We start from the raw sequence: 12,029 nt of genomic DNA, 5'->3' as shown, positions 1-12,029 counted from the left end.
CTCGTTTTTCTGAGAATCAGGAACCGGCAGCCGCGTAAATTTTCACCAGCCACAACAATTTGTTTCCCGTACCTTAGCAACGTGACACACAGTTAATCGACCGCAAGGAACCTGTTTCAGGTATAGTGCGGTGGAAGATTTCATTCGAAAGAGTCCTTAACAAACAGCATCAATTTAACGCATCGTGTTTTTTTCCGCCGCACAGGGCGTGTTTCACAGCAAACATGGAGTGTCCGATCTCTCCGGCCGAGTTGCAATCGCTCAAGGTGCTAATCGACTTTTGCAAGCTAACTCCTAAGCTACTTAACCTGCCACAGTTGCACTTTCTGAAGCAGTTCATCGAAAGTTTGGGCGGCAAGGTTCCGGAAGGTATGCCCGATCTGAACAGCAAGGTAGGAAGCGACAAGCAAGAAAGCAACGGTGGCACTTCAGCGGAAACGAAGAAAGAAGAAGAACCGATTGAATCGGATCCGGAATCAGAACTGGAGCTGGATAACGAGGGATGCGTCGAACCGGACTCGGAACCGAACCAACCGATGGGCGATGTGTCGAAGGAGCCGACGGAGGAAGAGTTCGACCAGGCAAACGATTTCCGATCTCAGGCGGCTGCGGCATATGGCGAACAGAAGTACGACGAAGCCGTAAAGCTGTTCACCGATGCCATCCAGCTGAACCCGAAGAGTGCTTTGTACTATGCGAAGCGTGGTCAAGCGTATCTGAAGCTGCAGAAACCGAACGCTTGTATCCGGGACTGTAACCGTGCGCTGGAAATCAACCCAGACTCGGCAACGGCCTACAAATTCCGTGGACGTGCCAACCGTCTGCTTGGTCACTGGGAGGAAGCAGTCAAGGATTTGCGACAGGCCTGTAAGCTCGACTTTGACGAAGAAGCGGACGAGTGGCTAAAGGAGGTAACACCCAACGCGAAAAAGATCGAACAGCACAAGCAGAAACAGTCACGCCGTCACCAGGAGCGTGAGTTCCGCCAACGGCAGGAACGTGCCCGCAAAGCTCAGGAAGCGAATCGTAAGGCGGCAGAAGAGGCTACGGCCGGTGAGGGAGCTGGACTTGGTGGAGCTGGTGCTGGTGGTTCGCCTTTCGGTGGTAGCATCCCAGAAGAGCTGCTCAAATCGTTTGCCGATCCCGAGATCCGCGACGCCATGATGGATATGTTTAGCAACCCGTCCAATATCTCCAAGTACATGAACAATCCGAAGGTTATGTCGGTACTGATGAAGATATACTCCGACGAATCGGGAGGTGGTGGTTTCCCTGGATTCGGTGGTGGCGGTTTCCCAGGTTTTCCCGGTTCGGGTGGTGGTGGTTTTCCCGGTTTCCCTAGCGGCGCTGGTGGTGCCGGATTCCCGAACTTTGGCGGTTCGGACGGTGGAGCAGGTGCGGGTGCAGGAGCTGGAACAGGTGCTGGCAGTGGTGGTGGTGGTGGTGCCCGTGTGGATGATCTAGATTAGAGAACATGTTAAGAATGCGAGTGTGAATGTGCGGCCTATCCAAGGCCAGTTGCATTTAAATCTTTTGTTTATATCCAAAAGCAGTGTGCCAGCAAGCTCTAAACGCTAGTTATGCTTAGTTTTTCTCTCATATTACTTCACTTTTACAACAAGCAGAATCATTCAAAAAAGAGCTTCCCGTGTGCGGGTGTACTTATCCGAACCCGTTTAACCTCCAGAATAGCATGAAGCACAGGTTAATATGCACGAAGCTTCTGCAGAATTATAACGATGAACAAAATAACAATAATTCCACAAAGGCTATGCAAGATAAGCTGAATGAAACATGTTCAGCGAAGGTATGTTGGATGAGGACAATAACGCCTTGATCACCTGCAACAACTCCACACAAGCGTTATCCGTTAGAAGAGAGGAATTTTTGGATCTTCTGGAGCATAATTCAACCTAGGATCAGAAGTTGTCGTAGAGTCCCTTGTCGCATTACGTGCGTTTCGTATAAAAAAACATCATTTCCCACATTCGAACTAACGGCATGTTGAAGAACTGCAGCAATAAAATAACTTTAAACGCCAAGCTGGTTTTGTGAACTTTTTTCCATTTATGACACAGTGAGTAATTATGATTACGACCTGCTTGTAGGTCATGACTGGTTAGCTAGACTTATTTTAAGACAACTAGACCACGGAACCAGTCAGGTAATACTTGCTACGGAGGAACAATCCGGTTGGGATTTGGGACGACAGGATCGACGTCGTGTGAGAATTCGGCGACTGCTGCCGGACAAAACAACCAACTACATTTACGTCACCGCATATATACAACATGGCCTTATCGCTAAATGTCTTAATAGTCTACCAATAATCTTTCACTGATCGAATATGTACGTTGGCTGCGGGTTCATCAGGCTCGGATTCAGCACAGTCGAGGCTGACATGCTATAACACATATCGTACCCACCGCCAAGTTCGTAGTGCGTTTGTTGCGTGCTTGGTAGGGCCGTCGAATGATATGGTGGAAGATATTCGGCCGAGTAGAGATTTGCTCCAGGTTGATTAACCGCCATCGACTGGTGCATGATCGGTTGCGAATGTTGATGAGCGTGTGGATGATGAGGGTGATGATGATGCGCGTGATGTTGCTGCTGGTGATGCCGATGGTGGTAAGGATGAAGCTGCTGCGAGGCCGCCGCCAGATGTGAATGATGCAGATGGTGATGTTGATGCGGTACGTGGCTAAAATGTTGCGAGGTTTGTGCCGCGGATGGCGGCGGTGATGTAGTAGGTTGTGGAACGAAGGTTTGTGCATACGGCATACCACCGTACGAGAAGGATTGACTATCCATCAGCGAAGTTGCTACGGAAAGCTCCGAACTGGCGGCACTTTCAAGTGAACGATTTTCATCCACCTCGATGGACAATTCTTCCGGTTCGCTTTCGCGCGCAACGACCATCGGGGCCGGTTCCGGGCTCGGGACCTTTGGTCGGTGTTGCTGTCGCATGTGGCGCGTCAGGGCGGACGATTGGTTAAACTTCGCATCACACTCACCGCACTCGTACGGCTTCTCCCCTGTATGTATACGCCGGTGCGCTATCAGGTTGGAGCTGTTGGAAAACTGTTTACCACACTCCTGGCAATGGTACCGCTTCAGCCCCACGTGGACGGTGTTTTTGTGTGTATTCAGATACGATTGCTTCACAAACGCTTTGTTACAGATGTGACACACGTAGCCTTTCTCTTCGCGGTGCGTTTCGCTATGACTCGCTAAATCTCTCGACGTCCGAAACGCTCGTTTACACACGCCACACACATAATTCCTTTCCTCAGTGTGTGTTTTTAGGTGCGCGTGAAGGTTGCTGGACGTGCGGAACAGTTTGCTACAGATTTCGCACTGAAAGTTACGCTCATTGCTATGTATCCGTTGGTGCAGCCGTAGATAACTGGAACGACTAAATCGTTGCTGACAGACGGTACATTCGAAACAATTGGCTTCATCATTGTTTGGCCGCTTTCCCAATTCAGCAGCCTTACGCGCAATGTCATGCTTTTTGCCACCCTGCAAACGTTTCCATTGGATTCGTCGCTGGTGTATTATTTTGCCCTTCGTACTCAGCCATAGCTTTTCCTTGTGCTTTTCGAGCAACTCGTCTAGTTGGGCTTTTCGCTTGAATTGTCGCTTTACCTTCACTTTCTGTGGTTTGGCCGATGAGCAACCTTTCGACTGTTCGTTGGTAGTTTCGTCTAGCAAATTGCCCAACGTGTGAGGCGTAATTATTGACGGTTCGGCTTCCTCTTCCGGTCCAAATATTTCCGACATAGCAGCATAAATATCATCCTCTTTGCTACCCTCTCCTGTTCGGTCGTTCATTGATAATAATCTTGAACAAATACCAGAAAAAAAACGTTTTAAAATAGACAAAACAGATAAACGCGCATTGCCTTCACTTACAACTCATTTTTGCCATCGCCATTGGGGATATTTTGGTACTCGCGCAGCTTCTGATCCGAGGATTCACATCGATTGCGAAATTCAAAAGCCGTTTCTAGTTGGTAGTAGCAATTGTTACACATTCCCGAAGGTAAGCCATCTTTTTCGTAGATCTACAAACAAGAAGAACAGTTTTTTTAGATATCCGGCAAATGAAACAATTGGTTTATGAGATATCCGGCTAACGTGTGTACCTCTATCGTTGTACACCGGTTAATCATAACCAGCGGGCTTACGGGGAGATTTATCGTGAACAGATCCAAAAAGGAACCATCCTGAAGCTCTTGCAGACACAACCGACATATCTTATTCACGTCGAACGAGAAATCTTCCTTTTGCATCCTTGCAGAACGAATGGATATGAAAGTGTGCCCAAGTGGTTGAGAACTAATTCGAATCACATTCACACGATTTACACGGCACAAATCAAACAGCAACCATATTCCAAAAGGCAATAAGTATCTGGATAAATAAGTAAATAAGTAAAAAGAACAGAATAAAGGGAAACAGTCGAACTAACATATTTCTCTGTTTCCCACTACGCTGGACATTGTTTTCGTTTGCTTTGGATGTTGTTTGTGTTGACAGCTGTTTGTGCATAAGGTGTGTACATACGCCATAAATTATAGCATGCTGCAACATTTTACCCAAGGTTCGCATAGCATCATTTCATTTTTCATCGAAAGCTATCCGAGGAACGATAATTTTTTTGCTATGCCCGTTGATTTTTTTGCTATGCCCATTTTTGAGCCACACATTACTTTTACTCTCGTTTCTCATCACAAAACATTGCCGGTGTATATGTTGAGTCAATAACCCAGCAGATTATCTATGCTTTTTCCTGTGCTCTTGTTCGAATCATAGGTCAGTTGTTTTGCAGGTTAACTTGCTTATCTCTTTTTATGCGGAATTTCGATTTCTGGGTGGTTCGATACTAATGCCAATGATTATTTCAATCCCCTGCTTATGAACACATCCAGTAGTCGGTCTTTGATTTACTTATCGTGTCTTATCTTGCGATCAGCTTCAATCTGCTGATACGAGCGGGGAAACTTACCGAAATTCCCATCTTTACTGTGTCCTTCTGCCGATAACCGTAGCCAGATTATCGAGTCGCACACTTCTTATGACGTAGTACTTGCGCTGGGTTTTCACCTGGTAAGTCCAGCTTCAGACGGGATTTGTTACGTGATAAGTCTGATAAGTTCCTGGCAATCATAATATAAAAGCAATCGCCGAAGCGGGATGGACCTGTAGTTGCTGTTTTGTTAGCGAAAATGAAATCGGTTGTGGCTCTGCTGTGTCTGGTGGCTCTCGCAGCCGCTGCACCACGTAAGTAGTGTTCGCTAATTCGATTTGTCTACTGTTGGACTATTCTCCTTACAATGGCGTTGCAATATATTTGAAGGCTCGGTGCAAACCAAGTATGGCTTCCCCAGTGGACGCGTCGTTGGAGGAATAGATGCACTGCCGGGCGAGTTCCCGTCGATTGTGTCGATCCAGCGTGTGATCCTCGTCATATCCGCCCACGTGTGCGGTGGTAGCATCCTGAGCAACTTCTGGGTCCTGACCGCTGCTCACTGCATCACCGAAAACCCAGCTACGGCTACCTTCCAGATCTGGGCCGGTGCGCACGATACTTCCGTCGACGAGCCCAGCCGTCAGATTATCGGCGTTGCCAGCAGCACCGTACATCCGGACTACCTGGGAGGCGTTAACCCGACCGATATCGCTGTTATGCGTCTGGCTTCTCCACTTACCTACACGGATCGTATTCAACCGATCGTCCTGCCCGTCCCTGGTAGCACTCCGACTGGTCCAGCGACCCTTGCTGGATGGGGCTCCACCGGTGGTACCCTGCCGACCCTGCCCAACATCCTGCAGAAGGTTACGAAGCCACTGATCACCTACGCTGAATGCGAAGCCGCCGCCGGCATTGACTCTCCGCTCGGACCGACCAACATCTGCACCGGCCCGCTGACCGGTGGAGTGTCTGCCTGCTCCGGAGATTCTGGTGGCCCACTGTACACGATCCAGGGCGGACAGCAGGTACAGGTCGGTATCGTGTCGTGGGGATGGATCCCGTGCGGTACGGTCGGTTTCCCGTCGGTCTACGTCGGTCTGTCGCACTATCTCGACTGGGTCCAGGACAACACCAACTAAACAGATCGCTAGTGCATAACAATAAGCTAAGCAATAACAATAAAACACGCCGATCAATGTAACGAAACGCAAATGGAAACTATTCGATGAATGTTGTATTGATAAGAACGTACGGTGGTCGGTTTGGTGCCTGCTGCGAAAAGAAAGCAGCTTATAAATAGTACGATATCGTTCGGGAATGGTGTCAGTAGTGAGTACAACTTCCAACCGAAGTCGACCATCGAAACGATGAAGCTCAATTTTTGCTACGCAATTCTACTGTTTCTTATCGGGGCTTTTACCCTGTCCCAGGCGGAACCGACGGGAAGAAGAGTTCGAAGGCAGAACATGGAGCAGATTAAACCTTGGATGGAATGGGGTTCCAAGTACGGCCAAATCAGTGAGTAATGCCAATGGGTAAAGGAATGGGTTCGATGCTTTGCTACGACTAAATCTGCTCACTTTTGCTACGTAGTGGCAACGACGGTCATTATGCCAGCAGCTCAGGAAGCGGCCAGTATTGCATCAGCTGGAAGGGATGGCGGAGATGGAGGTGGAGGTGGAGAAGGCCAAAGTTAGTACAGATGTTTGGCCCAAAAGGTGATACTACACGTGTAATGGCTAAGAATCAACGAGCGGTTATATGACTTTTATTATAATTCTATCAATAAAACAAAACTATTCCGAACATTGGGAGCGATTCGGTGTTACGTGGTTTAAATCTGTGAGTTCAGGTTAATCCATTCGATAAATGCCGATACGCGTGTCGTGATGCTGGGAATGCCCGGTTGTCCACAGGGTGATACCTGCCACGAGATGATACCGACGATCGTATCAAACCCGGCTATGTGCTGTATGGCCGCACCGCCCGCATCACCAGTACAGGCACCAATTCCACCAGTCGCCGGCCCCAGACAGACGTTACGCTCCGTAACTGGACCGCCACCGATCGACCCGCCCATCATGATCTGACACTGATCGTTCGGTACGATGCCGACGTGGAACATTTGCAGCTGATCCGACATGCTCGGTAGCAGTCCGTTCGTGGTGGTACCCCAGCCGGCAATCTTTACGACACCATCCGGGATGGAATCAATCGGTGGCAAAACGATCGGTGTTATGAACTGATTGTAGCCGAATGGTGATGCCAACCGAACGGTCGCAATGTCGAACGGGCTGGCCGAACCGTCGTACTGTGGGTGCATCGTGAACCGGAGCACGTTGATCGTCTGTTCGGTAGGTTCGAAGCTGTTCAGCAACACCTTGCCCGCCTGCACCCGGTAGCGGCTGTTCTGGTTGGTGAAGAAGCATTGGGCCGCGGTCAGCACATGGAACTGGTTCAGCACGGTTCCACCGCACACGTGGCTGGCACTGATGAGTATTAGCCGTTGGATGGACACCATCGCCGGAAACTCACCGGCCAACGCTCGCACACCACCAATGATGCGTTGTTGCGCTCGCATGTCATCACTGCCGGAAGCTGCGGAGGGACGAACCGTTGCTAATTAAACAGGCCTGCATGCGGATCAAGTCTCTAAACCACTAACCTGCAGCGCAACCATACAAAGCCACCAGTAGAAGAGTGAGTATTCTCATCCGTAACGCCATATTTTGTCACCCAAATAAGTGTCCCGAATGGGGAAACGGTTACAAAACAACTGATCCGATCTGTTTGTTCGCTGTCCGATGATATACCAGTGGCTTAATCCGGTGCAACTACAACAGTGGTAGAAAATTGTTTTTACATGGATTTATTTCTCCACTGTCTGGAGTATCTTATCTAGCGACTACAGTGCACCGGACAATTGACGGAAGAAGTTCGTCTATCAGAGGACCGGGTTGGTTGATAAGATTGTGTGATGATTAATCGATGGGCGGATAGTTTCGGGAAGAACAAAAGGTGCAGAATTTGGTATTCAATTCGTCACGTACTTTAGCGTATGTATGCAGCAAAAATGTTACGCGTCAGAGCCTTTTGATATCTTACCGTTGATTACGCACTGCAATTATGAATTGTAAGCGCCTAAGGGTATGCAATTGAAACACTGCATTTTTTAACAATCGGTTCAAGGAGTTATCCTGCAATGTAAATAGCATACCTTTGGGCGCAGAGAGTTTTATGAGCAACAAGCCAAAAACAAGTGGTCAATTTAAATCATTTCTTTATTTATAACTCCCATCGTTTTTCTTTACACCGAGAAACAAATGGCAACGTTTGTGGTTTTCAAAATATTGTCCTTATGCGTCTATTTCTTCCCGCTTCTACAAGGCCGAGTTAGCCTGTATCCAGTCGGTAAACGCCGACACAAAGGGTATAGATGGATGGGGTGTTAATCCCACCGCACGGCAGTACATTCCACGCAATGATGCCAACCTGCAGGAACACATCGTTCCCGAGATGCTGTGCCGTGCAGGTCGAGATGCCACAGCTCAGCGGTCCGGTACGGATGTTACGCTCGTCGAACGGATCACCCGGTCCACCGAGAACACTAAGCCATTCGTTCCAGGGCACATTTAGTACGTTGATTTTCTGCAGCACGTCGGAGAAATTGTTCCCCGGCAAGATGCTGTTGCTGGTCGAACCCCAACTCCCGAGACGCACCAGTCCGGATGGGAGCTCATCGAACGCTGGCAGTGTTACCGGGCGGAAGAGGTACGGATCTGGCAAAAGGAAAATGACAGGGTAAAATGTATTTCCATCTACAATACCGCCATCATTTCTCGGCTCCAAGCGTACTTCACTGCCACATCGAACAAGCTGGTTCCACCGGTATATCCCGGGTGCATTCGTATCCAGAACACACCGAGCACTTGCTGCGTATCGGCCGGTCGGTCGATGCGTAGATTTCCGGCCACGATTTCGAAGCGTGACGTTGAATCGGTCGAAAAGCAGGACGCTGCCGTCAGTACGTGCAGTGGGTTAAGAATCATACCACCGCAGACATGTGTCCGTGCGGTCAGAAATGCACGCTGTATGGACATCTGGTACGGGAGCTCGCCAGTGAATGCGTCCGTGCCACCAAAGATTCTACGCTGTGCGGTGATTTGTTGTGGGGGATTTGGGGGAAGATTTGCTGACAAGTGTTGACAAAGGTGTACTAATGGTGTCTTACCGGGAGCAGTAGCACCGATGGCAGTGATACACGCAATCGCCCACCATACGCCCAAAGTAATTGACTTCATGTTTGCTAATGATCCAATGCATTGTGCATTACCACCCGGGTGGGGCTATGGCTTGAACCTTTTTGTTGGATTATGCTATCCAGTGTTTATTTATTTTGTTAGCTTCAAATGTATCTTATCTACGCCGCAGTGGGTAATCGTGGCGTTAGGTGCTTCTACGGAGGTTTTATTTTTATCGGACATTAATTGACACCGATTATCGCTAGAATCCAATCGAGATGGGGCGCAACACGAACGTGCACTGATGGGCCCGTTCCACAGGGTGCCAATGTCAAGGAGGGAATGGCCAACAGATTGTAGGGTTGCAGTTCGGTCGCAATCATTACCGGGCCACCAGAATCACCGAGACACGTTGACGTACCGTCTACTGTTGGTAGAGTCGATCTAGCGTTATCAGTACAGATGTTTGCGTCTGTTAGGTAGGTAGACAGGATTGGTCCCAGACGTTGCTGACACTCGCAGGTCGTTAGTATCGGTACATCGGCCATCTGTTCCGTGGGATGACTTCAGAGAGTTACTTTTATCGATACGGCGTTGAGAATCTCTCTTGAACCGGATGCTTCTTTCAACGGGTTTTCAATTTGTCAATATTCATCATTCAAGCCTCAAATTATTGGAATCCAATTGCTTCAATCTCCCGTTTAACTTCTGGCTTGCTAAACGCTTGTTTAAATATTTAATACCCTTAAGATTTCCTCCTGCAAGGTTAATCAAGATATCGCTCCGTCGACTTCCGACTTCCACACACCTCCCAATACCGTACCTGCAGCATCGGATTCCTATTCGAACCACCGAACTCATCTCCAGAACGAGACAGGTCATAACCAACGATTGTTGCTCGCCAAACCATTCCATCTGCAGGAACTTCCGCTCCATCGTACAACGGAATTGGCTGTACGTTGGTCGTAAAGTTGAGTGGCTTCCGCATTTTGAGCTGTAATAGACGTACACCGGCTATGCTTCAAACACGGAAAGGAAAGCACCACTGCTTGTCTTACCAGTGCCAGATCGTGCCCGGTCCATCTCGATGCGTCAAAGTCTGGATGCGCCACAATCTCCAGCACGGTGCGATACATGCGGATACCGCAAACGACTGCGATTGTATCGATGGGGAGATCGATAGTACAGTGGCCGGAAGTTAACAACCAGTTCGCATTCAATATGGTCGCACTGCAACGATGGACGGTTTGGTACCGCACGGAGCAGATGTGCGGCAGGTCGGACTGTGATACTTCCACTCGCACGCTCCCAACGATACGGTTTTCCGGTGAACCTTTTTTTTGTGGACCAAACCCAAAGAAGAACCATGTCAATCCAGGGATAGTGAAGCCAGTGGGCAAGCACTGTTCTTACCATCGCAACGACGAACGGAACCAAAAAGAATTGTTACAACCGAAAAGCAGAACGCCCAACGTTCGGGCATGTTTATTCATTTGCTGCAGTAGCGCCACACTGAATGACCCACCGGTCGACGATGTGGGATGCTGTTGCCGAAAGGTTTTGGTGCACGTTGGCAAAGGGTGTATTAGGAAAACTGGGAGGTAATTCGCAAATTGCGCCCATCTCGGGCGTTCAGTGTGCTGTTGAACGTATGATTCGCTTGGTCCCCGAGATAATGGTGCTCATCAGTTGTGGTGGTTGTATTATCCTCACCTGGCAGCAGTGGAAATGCTCCACAAAGCCAACGCGTGATGCTAATAAGCGGGTCTTTAACTGTCCATCTTTACAATTTTCGGAACCCTTCCTCGCTGCTTCCGTCGCTTGGTTTGCTTTCGTCGGAAGAATTATCACCGATGGCCTGCTACGCGCAATGGAAAATGATATGGACCATTAGTCGATGGCCGTACAAGGTGACAACAGTTTGACCACTGCATGGTTGTTCTTACCTGTAGTATATTTTTTATCACCTGACGCCTGGTGGAAGGTCGTCCGGTTGATTGTATCGTCGAATCGTGGTAATCGTCGAATGGATACGATTCTATGCAATCGGAAACAAAAAAATGTATCACCAATAAAATATGCTCTCCCAAGCACAGTTACCACTTACCAGCGGTGTCCAGTTGCACCAAAAGCAACACCGCCAGCACGACCAACAAAATCACCTTCCAACAAAGCATGATCGATAGTACGATGAGCGACACAAGACACAACCGTATTGGGTAAGAACTCTTTAAAAACTAACTTGTGCTGAAGCTCGCAAAATGCACATCTGCTGTAGTCCGAGGGTGTGCCTCGTCGGGTTTCACTCATGATAAGGTGATAGCTTTTGAATAACACGCAAAAATTCGGCAGTCAAGGATCAGCAGGTTATCGCGTTTGGCACACTTTGCATCTCGAAAATGTGGTGCGAATGTTCAGCGAAACATTCAACAGAGGGAAGGAATAGAATAACCTAATCCCAAAATAAAACTAATTCACGATGAAGGTTAAAATGGAGCGATAGTTAATCGGTTCACGTACAAGAACGAGACGTTCGTTGAAGTCTTTTTCAAAGAGAAGCCGGCTTTGAGCAGGGTTGTCAAACCCTGTTGGGGTTAATGTTATTTTGAGGATTGGATGCTAATGCTAGCTTTTATCAGTCATTTCTGGGAGAGCCTAGATAGATTTTTGATGTTAAATAAAATGTTTCAACTTGCAATACCCAGACACAAAACGACAACAGTTTTTAGTACTATTGTACTAAAGATGCGAAACCACATTCCTTTTTGTTTCTTTCCATCGCGAGCCTGAACAGCTACGGCCGTCTTTGC

At 48.4% G+C, this 12,029-nt stretch overlaps 6 protein-coding genes and 1 pseudogene across 7 annotated transcripts; 3 read left to right on the top strand and 4 right to left on the bottom strand.

Moving 5' to 3' along the window:
• The first annotated feature begins 224 nt into the window (after positions 1-224).
• Positions 225-1,469, top strand: LOC128714034 (putative protein FAM10A4). Of its 2 annotated transcripts, XM_053808910.1 has the most exons (2): positions 225-1,353; positions 1,393-1,469. In XM_053808910.1, the coding sequence occupies exons 1-2, from the start codon at positions 225-227 to the stop codon at positions 1,467-1,469; spliced, it is 1,206 nt and encodes a 401-aa protein (XP_053664885.1). The 2 variants fall into 2 exon arrangements, with proteins under 2 accessions (XP_053664885.1, XP_053664884.1); XM_053808909.1 differs by having other exon boundaries at positions 225-1,469.
• An 865-nt stretch (positions 1,470-2,334) lies between these two features.
• On the bottom strand, positions 2,335-4,295 carry LOC128714959 (zinc finger protein 722-like). The gene is made up of 3 exons (XM_053809840.1): positions 4,149-4,295; positions 3,916-4,067; positions 2,335-3,844 (listed from the first exon to the last, which is right to left on the bottom strand). Exons 1-3 carry the CDS (start codon positions 4,293-4,295, stop codon positions 2,335-2,337), a joined length of 1,809 nt encoding a protein of 602 aa, XP_053665815.1.
• A 936-nt stretch (positions 4,296-5,231) lies between these two features.
• On the top strand, positions 5,232-6,117 carry LOC128714985 (trypsin-1-like). Its single transcript, XM_053809868.1, has 2 exons — positions 5,232-5,286; positions 5,363-6,117. Exons 1-2 carry the CDS (start codon positions 5,232-5,234, stop codon positions 6,115-6,117), a joined length of 810 nt encoding a protein of 269 aa, XP_053665843.1.
• A 178-nt stretch (positions 6,118-6,295) lies between these two features.
• LOC128714986 (uncharacterized) lies at positions 6,296-6,675 on the top strand (annotated as a pseudogene).
• Positions 6,676-6,812: 137 nt separating this feature from the next.
• Positions 6,813-7,704, bottom strand: LOC128714984 (trypsin-1-like). Its single transcript, XM_053809867.1, has 2 exons — positions 7,644-7,704; positions 6,813-7,576 (listed from the first exon to the last, which is right to left on the bottom strand). Exons 1-2 carry the CDS (start codon positions 7,702-7,704, stop codon positions 6,813-6,815), a joined length of 825 nt encoding a protein of 274 aa, XP_053665842.1.
• Positions 7,705-8,371: 667 nt separating this feature from the next.
• Positions 8,372-9,078, bottom strand: LOC128716290 (glandular kallikrein-7, submandibular/renal-like). Its single transcript, XM_053811211.1, has 2 exons — positions 8,901-9,078; positions 8,372-8,757 (listed from the first exon to the last, which is right to left on the bottom strand). Exons 1-2 carry the CDS (start codon positions 9,076-9,078, stop codon positions 8,372-8,374), a joined length of 564 nt encoding a protein of 187 aa, XP_053667186.1.
• Positions 9,079-9,461: 383 nt separating this feature from the next.
• On the bottom strand, positions 9,462-10,702 carry LOC128715013 (trypsin-3-like). Its single transcript, XM_053809893.1, has 4 exons — positions 10,618-10,702; positions 10,278-10,552; positions 10,043-10,213; positions 9,462-9,767 (listed from the first exon to the last, which is right to left on the bottom strand). The coding sequence occupies exons 1-4, from the start codon at positions 10,700-10,702 to the stop codon at positions 9,462-9,464; spliced, it is 837 nt and encodes a 278-aa protein (XP_053665868.1).
• Between the last annotated feature and the right edge of the window lie 1,327 nt (positions 10,703-12,029).

The sequence above is a fragment of the Anopheles marshallii genome, chromosome 3 (genome assembly GCF_943734725.1).
Source record: "Anopheles marshallii chromosome 3, idAnoMarsDA_429_01, whole genome shotgun sequence".
Lineage (NCBI taxonomy): Eukaryota > Metazoa > Arthropoda > Insecta > Diptera > Culicidae > Anopheles > Anopheles marshallii.
Note: the sequence above shows the minus strand (reverse complement) of the source record. Positions and strands in the feature narration are given on the sequence as shown.

What these genes read in the sequence shown, in the direction of transcription:
- LOC128714034 (XM_053808909.1), top strand. Translation starts at nt 225, where the DNA reads ATGGAGTGTCCGATCTCTCCGGCCGAGTTGCAATCGCTCAAGGTGCTA.
- LOC128714959 (XM_053809840.1), bottom strand. Translation starts at nt 4,295, where the DNA reads ATGCAAAAGGAAGATTTCTCGTTCGACGTGAATAAGATATGTCGGTTG. An exon ending in ACCGGTGTACAACGATAGAG is followed by an intron (nt 4,068 to 4,148) that starts GTACACACGTTA and finishes TCTTGTTTGTAG; the next exon opens with ATCTACGAAAAAGATGGCTT. An exon ending in GGCGATGGCAAAAATGAGTT is followed by an intron (nt 3,845 to 3,915) that starts GTAAGTGAAGGC and finishes TATTTGTTCAAG; the next exon opens with ATTATTATCAATGAACGACC.
- LOC128714985 (XM_053809868.1), top strand. Translation starts at nt 5,232, where the DNA reads ATGAAATCGGTTGTGGCTCTGCTGTGTCTGGTGGCTCTCGCAGCCGCT. An exon ending in TCTCGCAGCCGCTGCACCAC is followed by an intron (nt 5,287 to 5,362) that starts GTAAGTAGTGTT and finishes ATATATTTGAAG; the next exon opens with GCTCGGTGCAAACCAAGTAT.
- LOC128714984 (XM_053809867.1), bottom strand. Translation starts at nt 7,704, where the DNA reads ATGGCGTTACGGATGAGAATACTCACTCTTCTACTGGTGGCTTTGTAT. An exon ending in TTTGTATGGTTGCGCTGCAG is followed by an intron (nt 7,577 to 7,643) that starts GTTAGTGGTTTA and finishes GTCCCTCCGCAG; the next exon opens with CTTCCGGCAGTGATGACATG.
- LOC128716290 (XM_053811211.1), bottom strand. Translation starts at nt 9,078, where the DNA reads ATGTCCATACAGCGTGCATTTCTGACCGCACGGACACATGTCTGCGGT. An exon ending in CGATACGCAGCAAGTGCTCG is followed by an intron (nt 8,758 to 8,900) that starts GTGTGTTCTGGA and finishes TCCTTTTGCCAG; the next exon opens with ATCCGTACCTCTTCCGCCCG.
- LOC128715013 (XM_053809893.1), bottom strand. Translation starts at nt 10,702, where the DNA reads ATGCCCGAACGTTGGGCGTTCTGCTTTTCGGTTGTAACAATTCTTTTT. An exon ending in CCGGGCACGATCTGGCACTG is followed by an intron (nt 10,214 to 10,277) that starts GTAAGACAAGCA and finishes CGTCTATTACAG; the next exon opens with CTCAAAATGCGGAAGCCACT. An exon ending in ATAGGAATCCGATGCTGCAG is followed by an intron (nt 9,768 to 10,042) that starts GTACGGTATTGG and finishes CCCACGGAACAG; the next exon opens with ATGGCCGATGTACCGATACT.